Source organism: Panthera uncia, chromosome A2, assembly GCF_023721935.1.
Source record: "Panthera uncia isolate 11264 chromosome A2, Puncia_PCG_1.0, whole genome shotgun sequence".
Taxonomy (NCBI): Eukaryota; Metazoa; Chordata; class Mammalia; order Carnivora; family Felidae; genus Panthera; species Panthera uncia.
The window spans coordinates 632,567-653,947 of NC_064816.1; the positions used below are offsets into that span (position 1 = coordinate 632,567).

General features: G+C 61.3%; 2 protein-coding genes, 1 long non-coding RNA gene and 2 other non-coding genes across 17 annotated transcripts in view; 3 read left to right on the forward strand and 2 right to left on the reverse strand.

Moving 5' to 3' along the window:
• LOC125928800 (uncharacterized) overlaps positions 1 to 74 on the forward strand; it is a 595-nt gene extending 521 nt beyond the window's left edge. For both annotated transcript variants that reach the window (XR_007459756.1, XR_007459755.1), the window contains exon 4: positions 26 to 74. This is a non-coding gene — a long non-coding RNA (uncharacterized LOC125928800). The remainder of the gene's footprint in view (positions 1 to 25) is intronic.
• Positions 1 to 2,051, reverse strand: part of LOC125931057 (translation initiation factor IF-2-like) — a 32,641-nt gene extending 30,590 nt beyond the window's left edge. Inside the window, exons 1-2 of the mRNA XM_049643180.1 lie at positions 1,954 to 2,051; positions 837 to 1,252 (exon numbers count right to left, since the gene is read on the reverse strand). Of these exons, the coding sequence (XP_049499137.1) occupies positions 837 to 1,252; positions 1,954 to 2,051 (514 nt within the window). The remainder of the gene's footprint in view (positions 1 to 836; positions 1,253 to 1,953) is intronic.
• Positions 1,233 to 18,702, forward strand: PWWP3A (PWWP domain containing 3A, DNA repair factor). 12 transcript variants are annotated; one of them, XR_007459753.1, is made up of 15 exons: positions 1,233 to 1,320; positions 2,185 to 2,310; positions 2,945 to 3,030; positions 4,071 to 4,210; positions 4,332 to 4,442; positions 5,674 to 6,516; positions 7,672 to 7,773; positions 9,643 to 9,713; positions 11,076 to 11,152; positions 11,829 to 11,889; positions 13,584 to 13,659; positions 14,032 to 14,082; positions 14,620 to 15,056; positions 16,228 to 16,301; positions 16,398 to 16,613. XR_007459753.1 is itself a non-coding variant. In XM_049639499.1 (15 exons), exons 2-15 carry the CDS (start codon positions 2,254 to 2,256, stop codon positions 18,435 to 18,437), a joined length of 2,256 nt encoding a protein of 751 aa, XP_049495456.1. In that variant the 5' UTR covers positions 1,233 to 1,320; positions 2,185 to 2,253; the 3' UTR covers positions 18,438 to 18,702. The 12 variants fall into 12 exon arrangements, 11 of the variants coding, with proteins under 11 accessions (XP_049495456.1, XP_049495458.1, XP_049495460.1 ...); XM_049639499.1 differs by lacking the exon at positions 16,228 to 16,301 and adding an exon at positions 18,383 to 18,702 and having other exon boundaries at positions 16,526 to 16,614; XM_049639501.1 differs by lacking the exon at positions 16,228 to 16,301 and adding an exon at positions 18,383 to 18,702 and having other exon boundaries at positions 4,140 to 4,210; positions 16,526 to 16,614.
• Positions 18,703 to 20,906: 2,204 nt separating this feature from the next.
• TRNAF-GAA (transfer RNA phenylalanine (anticodon GAA)) lies at positions 20,907 to 20,979 on the reverse strand. Its single transcript has one exon. It is a non-coding gene; the product is annotated as a tRNA-Phe (tRNA).
• Positions 20,980 to 21,120: 141 nt separating this feature from the next.
• TRNAN-GUU (transfer RNA asparagine (anticodon GUU)) lies at positions 21,121 to 21,194 on the forward strand. The gene has a single exon. It is a non-coding gene; the product is annotated as a tRNA-Asn (tRNA).
• Positions 21,195 to 21,381: the final 187 nt, after the last annotated feature.

Sequence of the window (21,381 nt, forward strand, 5' to 3'; positions counted from 1 at the left end):
CCCGTCTTGGGGCACATCTGACCAGGTCTTGGGGCACATCTGACCAGATTTTGGGGCACATCCGCCCGTCCTGGGGGCACATCCGACCGTATCCTCACGACTAACCCCGGCTGGAGGCTCCGAACCCTCGGAGGGCACAGACGAGAACTTGGTCAAGCTGCCCTCCAGGCCGGCGCCCCATCGCGCTGGCCCGCAGCCCCGACTTCGCACTGCCCGCTAACGCCCGGCGGCCGGCCCACCCGGCGGGACGACCCCTCTCGTCCCCGTGAACGTGACGGGGGGCCGGGAGCGTCCGAAGCTGGCTCGTCAACCAGTAACACGAAACCCAAGGTTACGACGCTAAACCACAACGGAGTCCGAGTTTCCTAAAACGACTCGACCGCGGTTTCAAAACTGCCTCCGAAGCTACACTCGAGCAGAGGTTCAGTGCATTCGAGCCCCGGTCAGGCCTGGAAAGGGCACGGGGCCCGGAGCCCTAGAGCACGAGCCGCGCCCGCAGGCGGGAGCCCGCCGGAAGCGCCTTCCCTCCGCCCGCGGGGCAGCTCCCGGCGGCGCCCAGGGGTCAGCCCCGCCCCCGGGGTCAGCCCGCTACGCCCCGCCCCCCCGGGCGTCCCCTCCCCTCCCCCTCTGCCCCCCCCTCCCCCGAATGCCCCCCCCCCCCCCCCCCCGTCGTCAGCTTTCCCCTCCTCCCTCACCCCCCGCCCCCGACAGCGGCTGGACGTGAGGCGGGGGGCGGTCCCCGGGGTCGTCTTGCTGAGGGTCATGCGTCGCCGAGCGCCGGGGATGAAGCTGCAGAGAAGCGACGCGACCCCGCGGCCCGGCCCACGCGCTGGTACCTGCTTCCCGGGCCGCTCCCGGAGGCTGCGCCGTGGGAACCGCGGCAGCACGTGGCGCCTCAGGAACGTGAAGGTTCTGGGAGGCTCTGGAAGGTTCTCTCGCGCCACGGAAGGCCGCCTTCGACGGGCCGCGCCGCCCGGAGGCGGGTTCACAAAGAGGACTCGGCCGAACCCTCTCACAGGCTCGCGTGCCGGGCCGGCCGCCCTCGCCGCCCGCTACGCGCCCCTCGGCTTCGCGCCCGCGCGCCCTCCAGGCGCCCGTCAGTCCCTCTGTCTCTCGTGCGCGCGCGCGCGCGCGCCCGCCCGCCTGCCCGCCCAGCTCCTGTCCGTCAACCGCGCGCTCACGCCCAGCCAGGCGGAAGGGGCGGGGCCCGGGGCGGGGGCGTGCGCCCCATTGGTCGGCGGCGGGGGTGGAGCTTGGCGGCGCCGCCAGGCCGGCCCCGCCCCCGGCCCGCGGGGAGCGGCGGCGGCGGCGGCGGAGGCGGTGAGCGCGGGCTCGGGTGGGGAGGCTCGGGTGCCGACGCCGTTGGGCCGCCACGGCCTCCTCGCTCTCCGCTCGGGGCTCGGGGCCACTGCGCTGGGGAGGCCGGCCGCCCGGTGAGCCCCGCGGCCCGCGGTTGGCGGGCGGGGGCCGAGGCGGCCGGGCCGGGCCTGCGGGGGAGGAACGAACCCCCAAAGGAGGCCCTCCCCGGGGCGTTGAGCGCGGGGGGAGGGTGCCGCCGCTTTCGCCCCTTTCTCTGTTCACCGCGGCCCCTCGTCGGCTGCGTGCGCCCCCGTCCCTCCCCGGATCCCCGTCCGCAACCGCCTTCGCCCGCCGCCTGCGCCCCTCTGTGCGCGAACGAGCCCCCCTCTGCTCTCCGTGCGGAGCCAGGCCTGTGTGTCCCCTGCGGTGACGAGCGGCCCGCAGCTGTCCCCGTCCTTCCAGGGCCAGAGCAGGCGAAAGAGCGGTCATTTCCTCCCATTTTATTTTTTTTTGCAACTGGGGGCAACTGTTCACTCCCCAAACGGGGGAGGGTTTTAAGCTTTGTTGAAATCGCTTTCCGTGCGAAGGTGGGAGGCAGGCCTTCAGCACGCAGAAGAGTTGCTCGGGAGCCACTTAGGCAGGAGCCAGACAGACCCTGGGGGTGGGGGGCGGCGGCTGCATTTTATTTCCAAGAGAAGTGCGGGCGCCTCCGCGGGGACCCAGGCCAGCCATTTCTTCTTGACGCTGAGCATCTCCGCGCAGGATTACAGGGGTGACCCTCTTAACTCGGGGCGAAGCCCCAGGGACCCTTGCCCTTGAGGGTCCCGTCTGTGCTAACGTGGCCAGCTATCGCTTTTATGAACCCCTGTGCGAATCTTGTTGCAGGGGCGCATCGAGTCAGACCTTCAAGTACTTTGTGCCAAATCACTACCACCTGCCACATGAGTCTAAGTCATGACCGACGCCAAGTATGTCCTCTGCAGATGGGAAAAGCGATTATGGCCTGCAAAGGTGACAGCCGTTGTTGCGTAATTTCAGGAATTAGAAGTGACTTTTGGGTGACAAGTAAAATCTTCATCGGGAGGAAGCTAGGAGTTCTTTCGGTGAAATCATTGAGCCCGAGCACTTGGCGCTCGGATCTCTTGGCCCTGAACCTCACTCATCGCCCGGTTAATGGGGTTCTTTCTGGTCTGCTGCTTACAAGGTTACGCTTCCAGAAGTGTCTTTTTTTTTACACTTAGGAAAATTAACAGACTCTGCTTTAAAAAGGCCTGTGAGGCAGTATGTAATGCCAGGAAATATCTGGAAGGGAGCCTTGTGGAAGTAAATAATGGGAGTGCCTCGGGGACACTTTCTAGCAACGCGATAGGGAGAGTGCTGCACTGCCAGGCCGGGACCCTGCTCCCCACCTGGGTCAGCCCCTGACCTCGAGGGCCTTGGTTTCCCCATCTGTGAAAGGGCAGGATTAGACAGGAGGTTGCTGAGGTCTGGGCGGGGGGTATATTTTAAGAGTTACCGGCTGCGGCTGCGCTGCCCAGTGCTGCTTTGTGTCAACTGTTTGTTGTGTCTTAGTAACAAGGATTTTGTTTTTTTTTTTGGTTTTGTTTTGTTTTGTTTTGTTTTTTGCTTTATGTTTTTAATATAGGTTTTGGCCAGAACGGAGGTGGCAACAAAAAATAAGAGGAAAAAGGAATTTTTTCTAAGTGTTCAAATACTCTCCCTAGATGAAAAGTTAAGTGTTGTGGGGTCTTTTTTTTTTTTTAACTGTTATCTTTTTTTCTGAATGGGATTTCTTTTACTGTCCCCCTGCCAAAAAGTGAAGTAAACTCTTAAGCGCTCGTTAACTCTGTAGTTACTGTAACTGACTTGTGTTCATAATACCCTTAAGAGGCAAACGCTGATTTTTTTTTTTTTTTTAACGTCTGTCTGGAAATGAACATTTATACGAAGGGCTCTGTGTGAGAGAGAGCGGTACAAAAACAACAAGCAAAAATGACACGCAGGGGAAGCTCTTGTTGGGGTTCGCATGTGGATAGTTCCTTCCCGCAGATTTGCGCGTGTTTTTCTCGGAAACTCGTGTGACGGGCCCGTCAGTTTTGGTGTGTTTGCTGTTTCAGCCTGTCTGTCCAGTAAGAAGCTATTATTTAGCATTCAGACGGCAAATGCTCGGCTACGGGGCAGCCTTACTCTCCTTTGTTATCCGGTGACAGAAGAACAAAATATCGGCCAGAATGATTAAAATGCCCCGATCACGTATAATTGTGGTATTGCTGTGTCTAACGGGAGAATTCCCAATTCAGAGAGAATAAAACCTCGTCCGCTCTGGTTACAGCTTCCCCAGGTCCCCGTCCCTCTTCAGAGCCGCCTCCTAAGCTCACTTGGTCCCCAGCTCACACTTTCCCTGCGGCTGGGAAGGTAATTGAATACTCGAGTTTAAAAGGAAAGCGCATCCTTTTAAACTAAAACACACCTGCTGGGCTGTAAACAGCTTTTAGTGACGTTATCTTCTACTCTGAGAACCTAACAAAGGAGTCGTTTGTGTAGTTGAAAGTAGGATTTGCCTCATGAAAGTCACAATTTGAATTCATTTTTACTCTTAAATCCAGCCAACCTTTTCTGTCTTAAAAGGGAAAAAAGCAAAAAAGCCACATTCACCAGGGTCCTCACTGCCTCTAACCTCAGGCACACGAATTCCTAGTTGGCCGTGACTTTTGGTTTGAGCGCGAGGTTGAGAAGGAAGAAAATGAATGTAACTCTTTTGTCATCTGAAGGAAAACACGTTCGAAAATGTCTTCGCGGCCTTGGCTGGTAGCAGGTAACGGGCGTTTCTGTCCCCGCAGGATTGAGGTGAGGAGCACGGAAGTGGAGGCCTTGAGGGTGGCGCACATCGAACGAATCGCTTCCACGTTGGGTAAGAGCACGTCTTTAGGTAACAGAGAGACAGCGTGGGAGAACGGACAGACCCCGCTTCCCAGGGGACCCTGAGCTGAAGGAGGAGAAGAAAATGGATCCACTTTCTTAAACCCTTGCAGAGTCTACCCTGGGACCGAGCCTGTTCCGGACTCCCTGCGCGGCCGTCTGCGAGCGTTGGGATCTGCTGGTCGCATCCGTGGCCTCCGGTGTACATAAGAATGAGACCCGGAGTGCGTTTGCCTCCGTGAGGAGAGGGGGGAAGACGCGTCCTTTCTCCTCCCGCCCCCGCCCCATAGCAAGACTGCAGAAACGGTCTTGGCGCTGCTCTTTTGTCTGCCCGGGGGTTGAGAGCAGTGGATTGCGTATTTACATTCCCTAGCTGGGCTCCGGGGAGAAAGGACTATGTGACCAGCATCACTGTGGGACGCCCCCCCGTGTGCCAGTGCCCTCCTGGGTGGGGGCGAGGCCCACCCCTTCGCCTTTCCTAGGTGGGAGCACCCGAGCCTCGCGGTGCTGGGGCTGAGTGCCCGCTCGCCTGGTGGCCACTCGGCAGACCAAGCAGAAGTGCTTTCTGTCGCCTTGGAGTGGGGGCACGCACCCCCTATACCGAGAGCCGTTGGTCTTGTGAAAAGGCTGACCGGGAGTCCTTCCAGGGGTGTTTATGAAATAGGATCTATTTTCCTGTCGTTGGAAAAACCGCTTTTGTTCAAAGCGGCGTCCACTGGGCACATCTTAGGTGGCGTTGGCCATCACCTCTCGGACGCTCCTCGTCACTTGTTCCAATCATGTCGGGGGCCGGTTATTCGTAGGAGCCTTTAATATTCAACAGGGAAAAGTACCGTGCCAATAGGTGTTGTGCCCGCTGAGTTGTGACATCGCATCCGTCATCTTGTTCAAATAAGCAGTCCGGGTCTGTGTGGCGGAATGAATAAACAAAACTGTTGCAGCCGGGAGGTCAGGCTACAATCTCAAGGCTCGTGATGCTCGTTTCTGGCTTTGAAATGCTTTGCAAAGAAGTATGGAAAACCTACCAGCCCACAATGGGTCCCTTTCACGGGCGCCACCCAAGAATTCGGTGCTGGCGAGTTCTTTATGGGGTTGGCGAGGGTTTTTCTTGACCTGATTGAATTTGCAGTTGTGAGGCTGAGCCAATTCGGGAAGCAGGAAGCGTCTGAGTAGCTGGCTGCATTGTTTGGTGACCTGGAGGGATTTAACTTTGTAAGCCACGCAGGTTAGGGTCAGTCAGGTTGTTTTTGGAAAAGCAGACCACCCCCCCCCCCCCCCCCCCCCGCGGCCCCAAACAATAGCTGTTGTTTTGTGGCCTTGTCCCCCTTTGGGGAAGATGTGGCTGAGGAGGGGCAGACCTCCCTTCAGGTGTGAAAGCCACCGAGGACCTTGGAGGACCTTGGGTGACCGGTGGCTTGGTCGTCACCAGGCTTTGTCTGCTTCCCGTTCTTGCAGCCTCCCAGAATGAGGTTCCTGCTGAACCCCTAGAGGAGCTGGCCTACAGACGCTCGCTTCGAGTGGCCCTGGATGTTTTGAACGAGAGCACAGGTCTGCCTCAAGAAAGCCCTTCTAGGGAAGAAAGAACTGCTCTGTGTTCACGAGAGAAGCCCATGGAACTGGCCTCCTTGCTCTGTGGCCCTGCCTCTTCCTGCGTCCAGGAGGCTGTGCCGGGCAGATCTGGACCCGAGAGGAGGGAACGTGTCCACCCGAGGCTGTCAGGTTCCCCCACTTGTCAAAAGGACCCCAAGTGCAAGGTGGACCACAAGAAGGAGCTCAGGAAGAGTGGAAGCCCACAAGCCTTGGTAGTCCCGCCAGCCAGAGGTGGTTCTCAGCATGGTAGTGGGTCGAGAACGTGCTGTGCAAGTCGGACAACCCCTAGCAAAAGGGGAAGAAGTTCAGGTCGGGAGCCCACTGTGGGTCAGAGTGCCCCTTCCCTCTCGGAGGGAGACGACGAAGAAAGCCGCCTGCCAGCCCCCCGCTCACCTCCCACAGTGAAGGAGGAGGGTCTCTGGGCCAAAGGACGAGACCCCAGCTTACCTTTGCCTGGCCCCACCGGGCCCCCAGCCCCAGGGCGCCCAGCCTGCCCGGATGCCCAAGGCCTCCCTGCCAAGCGGCCTTGCCCCGATAGTGGCCAGAGGCCACCCGCGGCTCGGCTGGAGCCGGGGGCAGTGGCGTCCCCCAGGCAGGGGCCCGGGAGATGCAGAGCTCTGCCCGGCGCTGCCAGACTCCACCTGCCTGCCCCCCGGGCATCCACGGAGGAGACGGGAGATCCTCGAGTCCTCGTGGAGGAAGCTAAAGGTCTGTGGCCGAGAATCGCCTTGTGCTGGCAGAGGGCGGATTGGGGTTCTCCCGCGGTCCGTGCGGGGCCGGCTCCGGCTCCTGGTGTATTTCTAACTAGAGCTTAAGGAGAGCAGATCAGAATGCAGGGCAGATGTTTCCTGGTTCCTGTTGAGGTGGTCTTTCCCATCGGGTTGTAACTAGCCCAGCGCCTCCCAAATCCCTGTGTTTTTGGTTTTGTTTTGAGCCGGAGAGGGGACGGGTCACTGGAGGCCGGGCCTGGTGCTTGAGGGACGCTGTGGCCGCACCCCGCACGCTCTCTGATGCTGAAACCTGCAGGAGCCGGTCCCGTTGAACGGGCGAGAACCTCAGAAGTGATTAACTCAGAACGCTTTCAACCTTTTTTTTTTTTTTTTTTTAAACGCTTATTTGTTTTTGAGAGAGAGAAAGCGGGGAAGGGGCAGTAGAGAGGGAGACACAATCCAAAGCAGGGTCCGTGCTGTCAGCAGAGAGCCTGACGTGGGGCTCGAACCCACGAACTGTGAGATCGTGACCTGAGCCAAAGTCGGACACTTAATCCACTGAGCCACCCAGGCACCCCCAGGCTCCTGACTTTTTAAGAATCCCTATGGAGACACACTTCTGTGTGTGTGTGTGTGTGTGTGTGTGTGTGTGCAGTCACGCACCGTGGCTCCTTCCGGTCTTTTCCGTTGCGGTATCCCACTGATTTCTGCGTGGTTCGGTACCTCGAGATCCCCTGGCTGCACACTCGGGTTTCTGCTGTGAGTTTAAACTCGGCGAGGCCGTGTCCCAGCGCCTACGGGGGCCGCGGGGAGGTGCGCTGCACCCCTCTCCCTGTGACCCTGCGTTCTCCCGGCCCCTGTTTGTTCGCCTTGCCGGAGCTCGCTGCTTTGTGTGCCGGCCGTTCTCGGAGACCAGAGCCCTCTCCCCTCCCTCGGTCTCTCTGCCTCTCCCCCACCCCCTTTCCCTCTCGTTTGTTTTTCTTTGGAACGTACGTTAGTCAAAGCGAGCCCTGTTTGAATCCGGCAAGGTGAACACGTGCGTGACGCGGGACCTTTTGCTTTTGCGTTTACGGTCTCGTATCACGACGCGGTTTCTGGGGCTGAGTTCCTGGAACGGTAGAGATGAAAGTAAGTAACCTGATGCCATTGGCAGCCCGTCCGACTTCGGGGGAGTCCGTGGAGCGTGCGCCCATCCGTTCCGTTCTGGACGAGGAGGAGGACGAAGAGGAGCCCCCCCGCATCCTGTTGTACCACGGTAAGGTGCGGGGCGCCGGGGCTGACGGCCCCCGGCCAGTTCAGTTTCCTCCTGCTGCACTGACCGCTTCGGAAGCTTCAGAAGTGCCGCGTTCTGCGCGCTCTGTCTTGACGGGGATCACCACACAAAGGGGAGGGCGACTCCCTGGGAGGAGACGGGCCAGCCCTCCCTGCCGCCTCGCTGCTTCCTTTCTGTGTCGTCCCGTCCCCTCCGTGGGAAGGAAGGACAGCCAAGTGGAGAGAGCGGTCCGTCGCCACTCTTGGGGGGGTGGCCCGGTGCCGCCCGCGGACCTTTGGGGATGGCGTTTGCACGCGTGTCCGGAGACGCAGGGTCTCCGGCCCGGGGCCCCTCCCACACGTGCCGCGGGCCCCCGGCGAACATGCGTGCGGGGAGGTGCCCTGGCCCCCTGTGGAAGGGTGGGAGGCGCGGACCTGGATCCTGAACCAGCGACCGACAGCACGTTAGTCTGTTTCCTGGAGGAAATCGTTCAGAACGAATTTTCTGTTTAGACTTACTCCTGAGCTATCCGTTTGAACGTAGTCCGATATTGTTTAGCCTTTTCGTCATGAAATACATAGATTCACAAGATGTCGCAGAAAGAGTACAGTGTGGGGGAACCCCTCCTTCAAGGGTCGCCCCCACCGTACCCCGGGAGGCCACCGTGCCGGTCGCGCTCTTAAGACTCGGCTCTTTTCCCCAGACATGCCCCGTTCCGTGCGGGTTTCCTTTTTGTAACTTGTTGACCGGACACGCTTTATGTTTCTGCGTGGTCTTCCCATGACCCTATATGGCAACGATTTGTTACTTACTGAGCCCTCCCCCACCTTCAGTTATCTAGATAGTTCCACCATGGGGGCTGCAGCCTGCAGGGCACAAACCTCTGGGAGGTAGCTCTGTGTAGGCTTGGCTCCCGGGAGCAGGGAGCAGGGCAGAGCTCACCGGGCCGGAGAAGGGACACTGGGCCTTCTTCCTCAAAGGCGTTTTCCTCTCGGTCGCGGCCGGCGGAGGGGGTTGCTGGGTCCCCACAGCCCCGAGAAGCCGCCGCGCTTGTTCTCGGCCCTGTTTTGTGCTTCCACCTGGTTTGGTCTTCTCCCCGTCCCCCCCCCCCCCGGCAGCCTGATGTCCTTCTGGGTGTTTCCCGAGACCTGTTTGTCCTCCCGGGGCCCTGATGGTTCTCTCAGAAACTGGGTGCTTCTCGCCAGATGGATGCCAGGCGTCCGCTCGCCTGCCGGCCGTGCTCCTGTGGCTGCGCCCGCTGGTCGCCGGGGCGGCTCCCCAGGCAGGGAAGGGCGGCCTCGTGTCTGCGGGGTTTTGTGACCTGATTGTCTCAGTTCCAACTGTGATTCTGTTCTGCAGTGTGGTGGTTTGGGGCCGGAAATCCTGTCAAACTTTGTTCACAGACACGGAGTTAGCGAATGATGATTTCGGCGATTCCTTTTGGGTTTTTTTATTTTTTATTTTTTGCTTTTTAAGAGTCCCGTTTTTCAGACTGATGAGCTTCCTAGGAATCTGGTTCTCGCGTTGGGGTTTCTGTGCCACGCTTTTTAAAAAATGTTCTACTTTGGAAGAATTTGAGATTCACAGGCAAGTGGCAAAGGTAGTACTGAGTGCCCCCTGCCTGGCACCTTCCCGCGTCACCACCTGCGTGACCAGGCGTATCGTCCCGTGAAGACACCAGCTCTTAACCACAGGGTGTGCTCACGACGGGCCCTTGGATGCCGTCCCAGCCGCTGGGGTCTCTGTCCGGAGTTGGGGCGCGTCAGATTCAGGCCAAGTCCCAACAATTGTTTTCTCTTAAGTTGTTGAATTTGGTGCATGACCGGGAGCTGACTTAATGTTCTTTTTGCCTTTGTTTCTTTTTAATTCTAGAACCACGCTCCTTTGAAGTAGGAATGCTGGTCTGGCTGAAACACCAGAAGTACCCCTTCTGGCCAGCAGTGGTGAGCATGGGGCCGGCTCCGGGGGCCGCCGCGGCAACCCCCACCCTTCGGCTCACTCGCGCTCTGCTGTTGTCATTTGGACGCCGGCAGATATTTTCCCCGGGGAAAACCGATGGGCATATAATTATGAGCAAGGTTTCTGGAGACGTTTGCTTGAGTAAGGGGTGTTTGATCATTTGGGCGCAGTTGAGTGTGAGGGTCCTGGGCCCAATCTCTGCCGGGCAGGCTCAGGAAAACCTGCCTGGAAGGAGGTCTGCGATTTGCTCATTTCTGACGTTGTGCGCTTGAAACCTTTCCCCCGCGGGAGCGTTGAGCTGGGTGAGGTTTTGGGGCAGGGGCCGGTTGCGCACGTGCAGTGACTGAGCCCCAGCGCAGCAAACTCCTGGCTTTCTCCGGGCCGGGACTCTGCAGGCTGTCCGTTTATTTTTTGGGCAAAGGTAACATCCTGGCTGTCAGCCCCTCCATCCCGTATCCTCCTCTGTTTCCCTGCGGTGTGGACAGGACCCTGCAATGCTGGCTGTAGTTCTTTAACTCGCGGTCAGAGACAGTGACGTGTAATAAGGAAGACGTTTGCCGGAGTCGGGAGACACTCCTGTTGCTGCGAGGCTGGCCTCCGTGGATGGGGCTGACTGGCCGTAGCAGCAAGTGTGGTTCGCATATGGGCAGAACGTGTGGCTTGAGCACAGGCTCAGGTAGAAGGGGTGGGGGGTGGCCCTCGGGTCAGCGTCTGGTCACAGTTGTGGGGAGTCGTCGATCGGGGCCCCTCGGCTCACTTTCAGCACTCGCGTGCCCCTTGCGATTGGCACCTTTTCCCGGCCCTCCTCCTTTTCGCCAGGGCCCTGGGGGCCCCGCTGGGGAGCGGATCTCCAAGCTCACAGGTTCCTGGGGTGCGCCCTTGGTTTATGGCTGAGCCGGGGACCCGGAGGGGTGCCGGGGGGGTGGGGAGGCTGGCCAGAGTCAGGCACCCTGCTTCCCTGTGTCCTCGGCTGGTTGCCACTCTCTCTAGTCACGTTTCTCGTACTGAAAATGAGGAAGAGCTTGCCCTGCTGAGGCAGGGAAGGGTCCACGTGTCACACACACAGGTGGTCAGAAGCAGTGGGCTTCGCGCTCTGTGTCACAAAAGAAAAGGAAGCAAAGCCCGCGTGGTCCTGCTCCACTGTGAGCGCTGACGGCAGTGCACGAAGCAGCCGGGCGGTGTTTGAGCGTGTCCCACGCGGACTTTGTCCATTCTCCCAGCCGGCCACGTTCCTGGCCACGCGCCGCTCATGCCCATCTGCACAACGGAAACGTGTCAAGAGCGTATTTCAGACCTGTGCCTTCTTCTGGGTTCTTGATGCTTTGTTTTCTCGGATTTGCCAACAGGTCAAGAGCATCCGGCGAAGGGAGAAGAAAGCCAGCGTGCTCTTCATTGAGGGGCACATGGACCCGAAAGGGAGAGGGTAACCCAGCTCTCTGCTCTCTGTAGATAGTTCCCCGGTGAAGGCCTGGCCACTCGGGGGCACTGAGGTCGGGGGGGGGGGGGGGGGGGGGGCCCTGTGATCCAGCTCCCGGGGAAAGAATCCAGACAGAGGGACCGGTCAGAGGTCCAGTTGTCCGTGCTCTATCTGCCGGCTCTGAAGTGAGGCCCGGACGCCCCTTGGATCCTGCCATTCCCCACAAACCGTACTGTGACTCGGGCGGGTGCTGTGAGCGGCGGCCTGCCTCCCCGATTTCCGCCATTTGCTTGGTTGTCTGGTCACCCTCTACTGGTCCTCTGTCCGGGATGAAAATGCACACGAACATCCCCTTCTGCTCAAAGGGCACTTCAGAAACACGTTTTGGAGGCAAACACGTAGAGCTGGCCTCTGACCCTCTGGCCCTGGGTTGCTGCCTCCGCCTCCCGTGGGCATCCTCGGCTGTGTCCCCTAGGGGTCCTCTCGGGGCCTGCCGGTCACCTCCGGGCCTGTGTCTGAGGGGCTTCCTCGGGCAGCCCGGAGAGCGATGGCCTTCGATCAGGAAGCCGGAGCTGGCAGAGGCCCCCGTGGCCCTGACTGGTTTCAGCAGAGGAAAGGGAGACGTTTTCTCATGTCGGGAGGCCAGGTTCCTTCGTGTTAAGCTTTGCTCGTCTGCTTCTAGCATCACCGTGTCTCTCCGGAGATTGAAGCACTTTGACTGCAAAGAGAAACAGGAACTTCTGGTAGGTGGATTGTCGGTGTTCCTATAAATGACTTCCTTGGCGGCTGGTGGCTCTGCTCCCCGTGTGATCTGGTCCGCGGCGCTGTGCCTGGTGGGGACCACGGTCCCGGGGGAGGTTGCCAGCCGTCCCCTCGTCGTACAGGTGGGGCTTTGGCGCAGAGGACAGTTTGCCCGGTTCGAGGCCGGCCCCTTCTGCGGGCCGTCGTGCAGAGACCGCCCGTGTGACAGAGACCGTGACGGTGCCCCACAGGGGCTTCCTGGGCTTCCCGGTGGCCGAGACCCCGCGCCGAAGCGCCGTGGTCGACTCTTGATTGTACAATGAGCCCACGAGCCACATGTCCATAGAACACGTGGTCTGTTTGACTCTGAGACGCCAGCTTTCAAAACGCGAGGCTGGCTGGGGAGCGGGGGGTAGAGGCCTGCCGGCCTCCCTCGGGTGCCGGTCTTTTCCCAGCCTGGGGAGCGGCTTCCTGGAGTTCAGGTCACGGTGAAGCCTCCTGTAGGGGGAGCGGCTTGTCCCTGCTGTTTGCCAGGATTTCCCGGGGCCTCAAGGGTGGAGGCCCCCCAGGGGTTGTGTGGTTCTGAGGACTGTGGGTGGCGTCTGGAAGGTGGCACCCTTCTCCTCCTCCTCCTCCCGCTGATGGGCGTATGTCTGTGCCGTGGCCCTGCCGTCCGTCTGTCTCGTCTGCTGTGACCTCACTTTGGCCCCTGAGCAGCAGCCTGCGCTGGGCTTCCTGTCCCTGTCAGGGTGCCCGTCGGCGGGGTCTCTTTCTCTAAGGGGGCCTGCCGTGGCCTCAGGACCTTCCACGCCCCCTGAAACACAGTCTCCCGTCGGGGCTCTGGGAGCTTTCCCAGGGCAGAGGAGTTGGAGAGGAGGACAGGAGTCTTGCTTTGAGGTCTGCGTGCTCTCACCACGTGAAGAATTGTGTTTTGTGACAGAGATGGCGCGTGGCCTCACGTGATCCAGACGCTGGGGTGGTGTCTGTTCCCTGTCTTCCTGCTGACCTGTGGGGTGGGAGCACGGGGTCTCCGAGAGGCCGGTGTGGCCGAAGGAGCGCCCCCTCCTGGAGCGACTCTTTGCACCGCTTTGGTCCTGGTGTCAAGGCCACGGGCCGTGCCCTGTGCTTCCCTGATGAGCGCCCGCTGTCCCCGGGGCCGCTCAGCAAGCCCAGCCGAGCCCAGAGCCCCCTCCCTCCAGAGCCGCCTGCGCTGCCTCTGTCCCACAGGAGGAGGCCGGGCTGAGGTGGCCCGGGAGGTGGAGCTCAGGTAGTGGGTCCCCGTCCCGGCTCAGGGGTCCTCGGTTTGCAGGCGAAAACCTCGAGGCCTAGGCGGGCGCCCCGCGCGCCCCCCCCCCCCCCCCCGGTGGCCAAGTGTCCTTCCTCCTCGGGCGGCCCTGCTTCCGACGGAAGGGTTTACGTTGTGTGACTTTCAAGTCTTGCCTGTGTGAGGGTGACGCCAGCCGCGTGTGGGGGCGTCCGCCTCTGTCCCGTAGAGTCCCCAGCTCTCCTGTCCGGAAGTGCTCAGCTCACACGTGACCCCTTTCCGAGCAGCTCGGGCCCCAGACCTGGGCCTCCGTGTGCATTGCCGCACCCGGCATGCGTCTGCTGACCGGACGCGGGAGCCGGGGCGTGGAGACGGGCGCAGGAGCCCCCGTGGCCTCCCGCTCACGTCTGCGTTCGGGCCTTGTCGTTGCAGAACGAAGCCAAGGAGGACTTCGACCAGGCCATCGGCTGGTGCGTCTCCCTGATCACGGACTACAGGGTCCGGCTCGGTAGGTGGGCCCGCGAGCCCTCAGACAGAGGGGCGGCCTGGGCGCCGGGGCGCAGGCCTGCTTCCGTGGGTTCCCTGCCTGGGCCCGGGGCAGCCCCGTCCCCGGCAGAGGCGAGGGCCAAGCCGCTAGGTGTGGACGGGAGGTGGAGAGCTGGCTTCCGTGTGTCCCGGGTTCTGTTGTTGGGAGTCTAGACGGCGGCCCTTCTGGGCACCCCCTGCGCCATGAGGCACCCTGACGGCAGTGCTGGGTTCCGTCAGCTGGAAGCGGTCTGGGCGGTGCCGACGCGACGCAGGTGTCCTGACCCAGCCACCCTGGGGCATTTCCAGAGCCGCCTCTGACGGTGACCGGGCTCCCCCCCTGCCCCCTCTGCAGGCTGTGGCTCTTTTGCTGGCTCCTTCCTGGAATATTACGCGGCTGATATAAGTAAGTCCGCCGACTCCTCTTCAGGGCCGCGAAGCAGCTGTCTTCGGTGTCTGAAGCTCGGGAGGGGATGTCTGGGTGGAGGCCGTGCCGTAGCCCGAGCCTGAGCCTGGATCTCCAGGGGCTGGCCCCGCCGTGCCTCCTGCCCCCTGTCCGCTGGGCACCGGGCCTCGCCTCTAAAGCGTGGCTGGCGGTGCTCCGCGCCTGCCTTCCCCGTGGCCCGGGTCTTCGGTTAACCGACGGGTGCGCCGCACCCCCTTGTCCCCGGCTGCCGGTGTGGGGCCGGAGGAGTCCGTGCTTCCTCGGGGGGCCCGGGGGCTCCGCTCGGCTCCGCTCTCCTGGGCCACACTCGGATCGGGCCGAGCTGGGGAGGGATGTGGGGACCCGTCAGAGGAGGAGGCCTTGCGCGTGTTGTCTTGGGCCCTCCCCGGGGGCCCGGGGCCTCTCCCCTGCAGCCCGGGCGCCACAGTTAGCGACGGGACGTGGCGGGGAGTCCTTTCAGCCGGGCCGGCGGTCCCAGGACGTGTCGGTGCTCCGCAGGTTACCCTGTCCGCAAGTCCATCCAGCAGGACGTGTTGGGGACCAGGTTTCCCCAGCTGAGCAAGGGGGACCCTGAGGAGCCTGTGACGGGGAGCCCTCAGGGAAGGAGGCGGCCTCGCAGGAAGGTCCTCCCCGACCGCTCGCGGGCTGCCCGGGACCGGGCCAACCAGAAGCTGGTGGAGTACATCGTGAAGGCCAGGGGCGCCGAGGGCCACCTGCGGGCCATCCTGAGGAACAGGAAGCCGTCCCGGTGGCTGAAGACCTTCCTGAACTCGGGCCAGTACGTGACCTGCGTGGAGACGTACCTGGAGGACGAGGAGCAGCTGGACCTGGTGGTGAAATACCTCCAGGGCGTCTACCAGGAGACGGGCAGCAGGGCGCTGGCACGGATCAACGCCGACAGGATCCGCTTCGTCCTGGACGTCCTTCTGCCTGAAGTGAGTGGCCGCAGGCCGGTTCCGCGCGGTGAGGGGTGGGGGGTCGGCAGCCGGCGCCTGGCGAGAGCCCCTCCCAGCTCTGCCCGGAAGCCGGGGCGCCGGCCGCAGTGTGGGGGGGGGGGGGGGCGGGGGGGCTGGGGTCTCCGGAAGTCTGCGGGGGACGGGGGAGCGGGGCATCGTGGTGTGGAGCCAGGCACCCGCCCTGTCTGCTCCTGTCTGTGGGTGGTGTGACGACCTCCGTGGTTAAGCCTCGTGGCCAGTCGGGGGGAGAGGGGAGGGGAGAACGAGAGCTGAGTGCTTTGTCCGTGTATGCGCGCGAGGACTTTTCCAGAACGGGAGCTGCTTGGGGAGATGCGGCAGCCGGGGTTTGCCGGGCGGGAGCACACGAGACCCCGCCGGTTATCTGGAGGGTCAGGGGCTTTGCTCGCGCGTACGTGTGTGTGCGGAAAATTACCGTGCTCAAAAACCCGTAACTTTATACACACTGGAAGCTTTCAGATTGGTATAAAAGTAAAACACTGTCACGTAGCCCGTGGGGAATGGTGGCCTCTCTCCGTTTGTACCTCTAGCTCTCTCTTCACATAACTACGGGGGGGGGATCCCCAGTTCTTGGTCCTGAAGTACTTCGGCGTGTGTCTCTCAAATAGGGTGGTTCTGCCCCAGAGACGCTGGTCCCCGAGCGGGGACGGCTGTGGTTCCCGCTGAGGGGGCTCCGGCCACCCAGCAGGTGGGTCCTGGGATGCCGCTGAACCCCCACAGTGCCCGGGACACCCCCAAGAGTAACGTGCCCCAACGTCATCAGTGCCCGGGTGGGGGGGGGCCTGTAAAGATTTTTTTCAGTATTTATTTTTGGGGGAGTGTAAGCAGGAGAGGGGCGGAGGACAGAGGATCCGAGGTGGGGTCTGCTCTGACAGCAGTGAGCCCGAGGTGGGGCTTGAAATCGCGAACCGCGAGATGGTGATGTGAGCCAGAGTCAGATGCTCGACTGACCGAGCCACCCCAGCGCCCCTAAAGATCGTATTTTCGAGTAGCGTCTATGCCCGACGGCGGCCTAAGCTCGGGGCCCAGAAACCAAGAGTCGCGGTCTCCACGAGCCCAGCCTGCCGGGCGCCCCGTACAGGCTCTTTGAAAAGGCTTTCTGACGTAACCATGATTCCGTTATCTAACAAAGTGAACGAGGACTCAACACCAGATGTACCGCGTGCTCGGACCATCAGTCTTGTAGTTTTCCCTGTGGTGTGAACAGTAAGCTTACAACTTTTCTAAAACATCCCGGTTGGTTTGGGTCCCGCCTTCCATTCTCTGCTGCTAGTGACACGAACTCTCTCCCTCGTCCCCAAGACACGACATTACTGACGCCATTCAAAAACGTCCAGAGACTTCAGGGAATCTGTGTGCGTTTGCGGAGGCTGGTCCGAAGTTGCCCCGGGCCCCACGCCCGCGGCTGAGCGCCCCCTGCCCTCTTGCAGGCCATCATCTGTGCGATCGCTGCGGTGGACGCCGTGGATTACGAGACGGCCGAGGCGAAGTACCTCCGAGGACCTTCGCTCAGCTACCGGTAGGCTGCTCGGGGCGCCGCCCCCGACCGGCGGCAGCGAGTCTGGAAGGGCTCGTGTTGGCTGGCGGCCGTGACCCAGGCCCTCTTCCTGACACGCCGGCTCAGGTTCCCGGCGGGGGAATGAATCGCGAACGGTCGAAATGCACGTCAGCGCTTGGCCGGGAGTTGCCGGGGGTCCCAGGGAAGCCAGTGGTGGACGTTCCCCGCTAGCCAGTCTGGACAGGGGCCCGGGGTCCCCGAGCTGGTCAGGGCAGGCAGATCTGGACCCAAGCCCAGGCCCGCGCCGCGGTCCGCAGGCCGAGCGCCGGGCCCGCTCCCTGGACGCGTGCCAGCCTTGCCGAGCCTAATCGCGGTTTGCAGTCACTCATTTCAGACTCTCTCCCCCTTGCCCCGATGCCGTGGCCGCTGAGAAAACACAGTAGGATTACGTGGCGGCACTCGCCCTGGCCCGTTCCTAGCCGGTCAGAAGAATGTGGTGATCAAGATGTTTCTCTTCTGTCGGCATAGTTCACCGCCCTTGGATTTTTGGCCCCCAGAGCCCCTAATCCTGTCTCTGGGCTTGCTGCCAGGCCTTGCTGGGAACAGGCGGGGCCCGCGTGGCTGTGACAGGCTGAAGACTCAACTAGAGTCACGGGCCAGGGTCTCTGTCCGGGGCCAGCTGGGCACACTGCCCCGGGCCGCCGGTGTGTGCCTCGGTGGGTGGGGAGGCCTCCTGCGTCACGGTCCACGGAAGAGCCAGCGTGGCTCTGCGTGCGGGCGGGTTGACCCGGCTGCACTAAGCGGAGCATGAAGGGCCTTTGGGAAACTCGGTGTTTCTGGCCCGGGATCTCTGTCCAGCGTGGCGCCCTCCGCACACAAATGGGGAACGGTGTTCTCGGGCGAGCGGGGCGGGGGCGCCCGTGTCCGGAGCACCTCCCGGGGACCGGCCGCTCCGCCGGTGAGGACGGCTCCGTCTTCACGCTTTGCTGCTGCCCTGGGTCGCCGGCGTCAGAGCGTCACGAGTATTCGCACCCTTTACCTGCCACGAATGTGTCGGGCACCACGGAAATGACGCTGGCCGTGCCGGAGACGGGCCCCGGGGACGTGGCCTCGAACCGAGGGCAGGGCGGCCGGTCTTCCTGCCCCACGAAGCGGCCTCACGTTCCGCCGGGGCCGCGTGCTCACGTGGACTTGCCGGCGCTTTGCTAGGCGCCGTCTGCGTCCGTGGCTTCTGTCACTGTGGCCGCCTGGGCGAGTGTGACACGCCGTGCCTCGGTTATGTGATTCCTTAGCAGGGCGTGCTTAGCGAGGACAGTCTGATATTTTACTTTCTTTAAAGAGTTTATTAAAAAAAAATCGTGAGTTGTGCATAACACAGAATTCACCTTCTTCGACTGTCTCCACGCGCCCAGCTCAGCGGCGTCGAGTACGCGCACACTGTCTTGCCCCCCAGCGTCTGTCTCCAGAACTTTCTGTCTCTCTAAACTGAGACCCTGTCCCCGTGGAACACTGACTCTTTCCTACTCTTGAAGACACAATGAATTGCTGGGGCACCTGGGTGGCTCAGTCGGTTAAGCATGAGGCTTCTGCTCAGGTCATGGTCCTGTGGCTCGTGGTTCAAGCCCCGCGTTGGGCTCAGAGCCTGGAGCCTGTTTGGGATGCTGTGTCTCCTCTCTCTGCCTCTCCCCTGCTCACGCTCTGTCTCTGAAGAATAAACGAACGCTAAAAAAAAAAAAAAAAAGACACAATGAATTATTAAAATGAGGTTATCTCCTTTTATTTCCTGAAGGGAAAAAGAAATGTTTGATAACCAGCTCCTGGAAGAAAGGAGTCAGCGGTGCTGACGCTGGAGGGGCTGCCGCGCGGGTCCTGTGGCCGGTGGGTCCGTGCCGTCCTCACGGGGGCTGGAGTGTGCGTGCTTCTCATCTGTGGCTTCTGTTTTCCTGGCTTTTTTTTGGAAGGTACAGTTCCTGAAAGGTTTTTGAAGCAAATGTTTTTATTTTCCTTCATATTACTATTTGTGACTGTGCTGTATTGTTTAACATAAGGTGCACATTTGTTTTTTTATGTTAAAAAGCATTGTATCCAGTATTAAAGAGTTTCAAAACAGCCCGACGTGCATGTCTGCCTCCGGATCACCTGTGTCTGTCCCCAGGTGGGCCCTGAGTCCACGGTGTCGCTCAGGCATCTTGTGCTGTGGCATTCGCTGTGACTCCTCGTGCACGAGAACACGTGGAACGCACACTTCGCGACGGCCTCTTTCCACTCTGTCCCCGTGTGGGCCGCGCGTCACAGTGCGAGCCCGCCACCACGGTGTCCCATCGCGTGCATTTTCACGCGTGGCTGCGTCTGGCCTGGCCGGAGCATCATCTCACCGGCAGGCCCCCAGGGTAGCCGATCTGCCTGGAGAGCTGTGATGTCATACTCGCGACGGCAGAGGTCGTTGTGTGTGCGGCCGTGGGGCGCGCTGTGGGGGCCGCGAGTGCCACTCCGGCCGGTTCCTGCAGACGACGGCCTTCGTCTGGGGGCCAGGCTCCCGTTCCTGTCCCGACACAAAGAAAGGGGGCAGGTCTCGTCACCCCGACGGCCTGAGCGTCCCCAGCTCGGGACCCTGACCTTTGGTGGCCTGCCACGTAAAGGATCTTGACTTAGTTTCACCTGGCCGGGCCTTGCACAGAGTCCCAGACATCTGGCGACCTGTCACAGCCGTGCTCAAATGAATTATTTACTGTAAGCTGACGGGAGGTTGTACTTGGAAGTCCACGGAGGGGAGGTTCGTTTCGAAACCCCGGCCCGGAGGCGCAAAGCAACGGTCCCACCTCTTCCTGTGGTCACCGCTCGCCCCGTCCCTACTTCTTGGGATGGGGATGTCCTTGCACGCACCTCGGTACCTCTTCAAGTGTACTGCTTATCTAAAAAAAGAATCTTGAATTATTTCGGTGCTGGGGGGTGGGGGTGGGGATACCTTGCTGGCTCAGGTGGTGCCTTGACTCTTGGTAGGTTAGAGCCCCCCATCGGGCCCACTGGAGGTTACTTAAAAGTGAAATCTTAAAAGCAGGGCGCCTGGATGGCTCAGTCAGTTAAGCACCTGACCCTTGATTTTGGCTTAGGCCCGGTCCCAAGGTTCGTATTGATTCGAGCCCTGCGTGGGGCTCTGAGGTGACAGCATGGAGCCTGCTTGGAATCCTCTGTCTTCTGTCTCTGTCCCTCCCCCACTCTCTCTCAAAACAAATAAACTTTACAAGAAACAAAAGTCATGTGCCGTGTACGGGGTAAGAATCTGAACGTCTGCTCCAGAAACTGCCCATCCCCCACCGTCCCGGGTCCCCCGATCCCCAATTCACAGTTCCCTGCTGGCTCCAGGTTCTGCTCCCCCTGCCGGCCTGCCCTTGTGGGGGGGGTTCTCCATCAGGCTCGGGGGGGGGGGGCACCTCCCCTCCCCCTCCATCGACCAGCCTCGCATGCCCTCTGCCCCTGCGGGTGCCCTCTCTTGAATAACGGAGTACCCCAGGACCTAGTGGTGGATTGGAAACCCAAGAGCAGGCTGGCCATGACCCTGGCGTCTCATGGGGTAGCCGTCAGATGGGCTGGGGCTCCGCTCCGGGTGGCTCGCTCTCCTCCCTTGCTCTCCTCGCTCGCGGGGCAAGGACGTTCCAGGAAAATGAAACTTGAATGAGGCCCAGACTTCCATTAATACTACCTGTGTTCACTTTGGCTCATGAATTGCCGCAGGTGCTGACAGGGGACTGGGTGTTGGGTACGTGGGAACTCTGTGTTGGAGACTTCCGTGCCTAAAATTATTCTGAAATGCAAAGTTTATTTAAATTTAAAAAGAAATCCAGCTCCCCAGGCTAGTGGGTAGTGGGAAGGAAATGGGAAGGGGCCTGGAGCTCCTCGTTGGAGCCAGACCTGCCGGCTGTGCCCGGCACTCCTGACCGGCCCCAGCGGGGGCTCCAGGACCCGACCGACTTGTCCTGCCTGGAGGCCAGCGTGCTGCTCCCCTGTGCTGCTCACCTGCGCTTGCAGGTGTGAGCCTGCGTCCCCAAGTGGAAAGTCCAGCAGAAGGATCTTAAGAATTAAGTGACACGCAAGCGGCAAGTGTCTTTGCGAACTCTGGTGGGTTTTGAGCGAATGGGCTGGAATCACGGTCCGGGGGGTGGGGCAAGGGTTGGGAGGGTCCCGTTTTGGGTTGTGTCCCACCCACGCTGGCCCGGGGTGACATGGGGGTGGTGGTGGTGGTGGTGGTGGGCGGAAGCAGCTCCCCGCCCGCCAAGCAGAGGGGGCTTCCCTCTCTGCAGGGCCGTCAAAACGGCTGCCGAAACCCGGGATCGAACCAGGGACCTTTAGATCTTCAGTCTAACGCTCTCCCAACTGAGCTATTTCGGCGGGGCGGCAGGGGCCGCTCTCACCCGGAGTCCTCCCCCGCGCCGCGCCGCACCGCGCCGCCCGCGCGCCGCTTCGGCCGGCGCCTTGCGTCCCGGCCGCGCGCGCCTCATAAAGCCTCGCGGGGCGCCGGGCGGCAGCGCCGTCTCTGTGGCGCAATCGGTTAGCGCGTTCGGCTGTTAACCGAAAGGTTGGTGGTTCGAGCCCACCCAGGGACGCACTTTTGGACTTTTGTTCCTGAGGTAAGGAGACGGCGAGCGACGCCCCTGCTTTTGCCGGGACGCTCCTCGCGCCGCGCGCCACCCCCCCCCCCCACCCCGCGCGTCAGCCCGTCCCGCGTGGGGTGTCTGGCGGCACGCGTCAGGAGGAAGTCCGCGCGGGCGGAACGTCCCAGGCCCGGCTCCT